The 5,000-nt window shown below is 48.5% G+C and overlaps 1 protein-coding gene across 1 annotated transcript in view; it reads right to left on the bottom strand.

Moving 5' to 3' along the window:
• hmcn1 (hemicentin 1) overlaps positions 1 to 5,000 on the bottom strand; it is a 102,954-nt gene that overhangs the window by 88,409 nt on the left and 9,545 nt on the right. Inside the window, exon 2 of the mRNA XM_056603397.1 lies at positions 1,110 to 1,180. Coding sequence (XP_056459372.1) covers positions 1,110 to 1,180 — 71 coding nt within the window. The remainder of the gene's footprint in view (positions 1 to 1,109; positions 1,181 to 5,000) is intronic.

The following is a 5,000-nucleotide window of genomic DNA, read 5'->3' as shown; positions in this document are numbered from 1 at the left end:
CATTTACTGACCCGCTCTCCCCACACGAGGGACCAGAAATTAACCAATGCTGCATAGACGGTTAACAACTCATGCCTTTGTGTGTGTGTGTGTGTGTGTGTGTGTGTGTGTGTGTGTGTGTGTGTGTGTGTGTGTGTGTGTGTGTGTGTGTGTGTGTGTGTGTGTGTGTGTGTGTGTGTGTGTGTGTGTGTGTGTGTCTATGTGTGTCTATGTGTGTGTGTGGCTTGTTCCACTCTTTCTCTTCATTCTACCTCTCTCTGTGATCTCTCCCCCCCGCGCCCCCCTCTGTCTCTCAGGGGTCAAACACAGCTGTCTTTTGCAACATGTCAGCATTTCAGACACCTGTCTGTCTGCCTCTCTGTCTGTCTTTCTGTCCGTGGAGATCACTTGATAGCTAGGCCACAACATCGTGCAAAGCAACATCTGGAATGACGCGTTGTGTTATCCTTTGTCTCAAAGCTGTGTTCATATGAGTCCTCCTACTTGATGACATACAGAGACGTCTTCTGTTTATTACATTGGAGAACGAAACAGACACTAAGAGGTGATCATCTGGCTGTGTACCCAACCTGAGAATATGAGTGCAAAGGGTATTTCATATTATGCAACTATGGAAAGCTAGAAAGGAAGGCGACCCCTCCCCATCACAGCCACCTCACATGACCACTAGGACGCTCGAGGACCTGCCTAGGATGAACCTCCATGAGAGGGGATGGACAAGAGTCCCAGGTCTGGCACCTCCAAACTAGGAGATACACATAACACTTACTATGACCCTCAACAATCACACAACGTTCTACGCCTCACTGGTCCACTGCATGTTGTTGTCTTTGGAAAATCAGTTATGGGAATACTTCATATATAATGCTATGCTAGTCAGCATCTATTTCTTTACTACTACTACACAAACTTTGCAAGACGTATTGACGTATTTCATTTACGGTCTCAACTAGGACAAATAATAAAATAAATGTGAATAAACAAAACCGTAATCATGACACAAAAGACTTGTCTAATCAGAAAAAGATTATTTTCCGACAAGGATGTGTTGGAGTTAAAACGTCTCAAACAAAAGGCATGACTTCCTGTTTATAATACGGTAGACCCACCTGGACATACAGCTCCCTCAGCTCGTACTGGAACTTCTTTGGGTCTGTTGTGATGGTAACAGGTCCGATCTCTGCAACACAGAGAGATCATGATTAATAGGCAACACGGTTAACGTCTGTACCGAAATAAAAAACCTGAAACAGTTTTCATATTTTCATTGGCAAATGGTTCAGACTGTGATGTCTGAACATCCTGATCTGACCTCGCAATCTGAGATAGGCAGAACTTCCTCTCGGTAAACATTGAGGAAAGTAAATATGTCTAGAGGATAAGGGGTCAGAGAGATGGAGACACACTGAACATATTTATGGCCAAGACAGTGAGTTCAGGAATGAGGCAAATTCTTTCTGTTCCTGAAGAAACAGCTGCTCTGTGAGTCAGTCACAAGACGAGAAGATAAGAAAGACGTTCAAAGTCCTGAGACGGGAGAAGGGTTGAGAGCTTAGCGCTGTAAACTGTGCTGGCTGTTGGCTCTGGGAGCTTCCGTTGACAATACCTATTTCAAAAATAGGAAACGCTCCGACATGATAGAATGAAGTCTTAATATCTTCAAGTCTTTCCAATATTACATGTATTTCTTTCATATTTTTAAATACCATGGCATTTATTTTATAGTTTATTTTGTTTAATTTCATTGTATTATCTCTTATTGTGCAAGACTTTAACACTGTTGGTCTCCTAACTGTTTATTTCTATTAATATCTGAGCAAAGCCCAGCGCCCAGTAACCAGTAACCAGTACCCAGTAACCAGTAACCAGTAACCAGCGCCCAGCGCCCAGTAACCAATGCCCAGTAACCAGTAACCAGTAACCAGTTCCCCTCTGGCCCAGGGCACTGGTTACTGGTTACTGGGCACTGGTTACTGGGCACTGGTTACTGGTTACTGGGCACTGGGCACTGGTTACTGGGCACTGGGCCAGAGGGGCACTGGTTACTGGGCCAGAGTGGCACTGGTTACTGGTTACTGGTTACTGGGCACTGGGCCAGAGGGGCACTGGTTACTGGTTACTGGGCACTGGTTACTGGGCACTGGTTACTGGGCACTTGGCACTGGGCCAGAGGGGCACTGGTTACTGGTTACTGGGCACTGGTTACTGGGCACTTGGCACTGGTTACTGGGCACTGGTTACTGGTTACTGGGCACTTGGCACTGGGCCAGAGGGGCACTCTACCAGGACCAGCGCTAGCAGCTACTCTGCTAGCGTAGCGTCCTTTGTTGAGCCTCTTAATGAGCTGCTGAGTGCAGTGGAGCCGCCGGTGAGTTCAGCTGCTGCAGCTGTGATGTTCACTACGCCTGTTGAGAGGCAGCACACACACACACACACACACACACACACACACACACACACACACACACACACACACACACACACACACACACACACACACACACACACACACACACACACACACACACACACACACATACATTACACACACACGTGCACATACATACATTACACACACACGTGCACATACATACAGAAACACACACACACACACACACAACCATTGCTATTCTGCTCATGTAAGCATGTTGTAAAACAAAGGTCCCTTGTTAGCAGGTGGGCAGTTACAACCGATCCCTGAAGGAGAGGAGAGGGGGAAGCCAGAGTTGTCTCAAATAATCGGGACAACTATTGCCCTAAACTCGGGGAGCAGGGTTGAACAGAGGGCAGACAAAATAAAGAGCAAACCTTCACAAACAATTCAACACAAATAGAGAGTCCCTCTGGATGAAGTGTGGGTCCATGGAGGTGAGGGGGGGGGGGGGGTCGTGGCGATCACAACTCTTTACAAAACTAACATGGAAATGTGTCTGGCACCGCCAACTGAAAACCAAACGTCAGCCAAACCCTTCAGTTGGAAAAGCTGACATATTTTTCCTTGTGGGGAACGTTCCCAGGACTCAGTGGACCCTCTGGCTCGCTACACCAGGGGGCCGAACCAGTACACCAGTCATCACCAGGGGGCCGAACCAGTACACCAGTCATCACTAGGGTGCCGAACCAGTACACCAGTCATCACTAGGGTGCCGAACCAGTACACCAGTCATCACTAGGGTGCCGAACCAGTACACCAGTCATCACTAGGGTGCCGAACCAGTACACCAGTCATCACTAGGGGGCCGAACCAGTACACCAGTCATCACTAGGGTGCCGAACCAGTACACCAGTCATCACTAGGGTGCCGAACCAGTACACCAGTCATCACTAGGGTGCCCTACCAGTACACCAGTGAGCACTAGGGTGCCGAACCAGTACACCAGTCATCACTAGGGTGCCGAACCAGTACACCAGTCATCACTAGGGTGCCCTACCAATACACCAGTCATCACTAGGGGGCCGAACCAGTACACCAGTCATCACTAGGGTGCCCTACCAGTACACCAGTCATCACTAGGGTGCCCTACCAGTACACCAGTCATCACTAGGGTGCCCTACCAGTACACCAGTCATCACTAGGGTGCCCTACCAGTACACCAGTCATCACTAGGGTGCCGTACCAATACACCAGTGAGCACTAGGGTGCCCTACCAGTACACCAGTCATCACTAGGGTGCCCTACCAGTACACCAGTCATCACTAGGGTGCCGTACCAGTACACCAGTGAGCACTAGGGTGCCCTACCAGTACACCAGTATGGAACCAACCAGGTAGCTCTGTAGTTGATATTCAGGCTTGAGATCATTCATTGGGATCCCACACATTTCACTGTTGAGACTACAACATCGTTCTGTTTCCTGGCAACAGTCCCAGCAGGGATTTCCATGGCCCTCCATTCAATGTACTCTCATTAATGTTTTCCAGGCAAAATCCGATCCGACTCCCAGAGAGTTAGTCGGGGCCCAAGGAGCCGTCCAGACCATCGAGGAGGACGGTGAAGTCGATTTGATCGAAAAGTTGTTTGTGCTCGGATCGCAATCTTGATTTGGGAAATGCGTCCCTAAGTTCAAGTCTGAGAAAGCATTGCTGCTTTGCTTCTTGGCTACAACGAAGGATTGGTCTTGTCATGGAAAAACAGTCGACACTAGTTCGGTTCATTTATTTGATTTTTTCATGCCTGGAGACTTAAACCTGGCCATTTGAACACACTGTTATTCCTCTCTGTAAAGGTGGATTCAAAGAGCTCACCTATTCTGCCATTGTGACAATCACCTATTGGATACAGTGCTCACTGCTCAGTAGCACTCATTTCCTTGGCTATTTAATGACACTAATACTCATGGAATTTGTAGAGTGAATCAAGTCATGAGAGGGAAGTTCCATTTCTCAGTCCTTTCTCCCTCTCTCAGTTCATCTCTTCTCCTCTACATCGCTCTGTCTCTCTCTTCTATGTCTCTTCCTGCCAGCTCTTCTTGCTACAGAGAGCTCTCTGTGTGTCGGTCGTAGCGCTGAGCAGCAGAAACAAGCCGGCTCTGGGCTCTCCGGTTCAGGTGGAGGACGGCCGACAGCTCCGTCTAGGAGCTCTGGGCCATAACTCCTCAATCTACCCGTCTGGAGGAACACACGCCAGGCAGACCCGCTGTGTAATCAGCATGCTTCTGGAGGTGAACACACACACACACACACACACACACACACACACACACACACACACACACACACACACACACACACACACACACACACACACACACACACACACACACACACACACACACACACACACACAGAACTGATAACTCCAGTGCGTCTGATATATCAAACTACATGTCCAACAATTACTCCCAACAATCCCGCATTCCGGAGTGGAAGCAGATGGATCCCAACAGGTATCCCACCACCAGATGGTCTGGATCGATACTCACACACAGGGCCTCATAACGTCACTCCCTCAGAGACGTGTCTGACTGTCTGTCTGTGTGTATTCTGGCAGTGGTAGATAT

The sequence above is a fragment of the Gadus chalcogrammus genome, chromosome 12 (genome assembly GCF_026213295.1).
Source record: "Gadus chalcogrammus isolate NIFS_2021 chromosome 12, NIFS_Gcha_1.0, whole genome shotgun sequence".
Taxonomy (NCBI): Eukaryota; Metazoa; Chordata; class Actinopteri; order Gadiformes; family Gadidae; genus Gadus; species Gadus chalcogrammus.
This window is presented reverse-complemented; position numbering and strand designations above follow the sequence as displayed.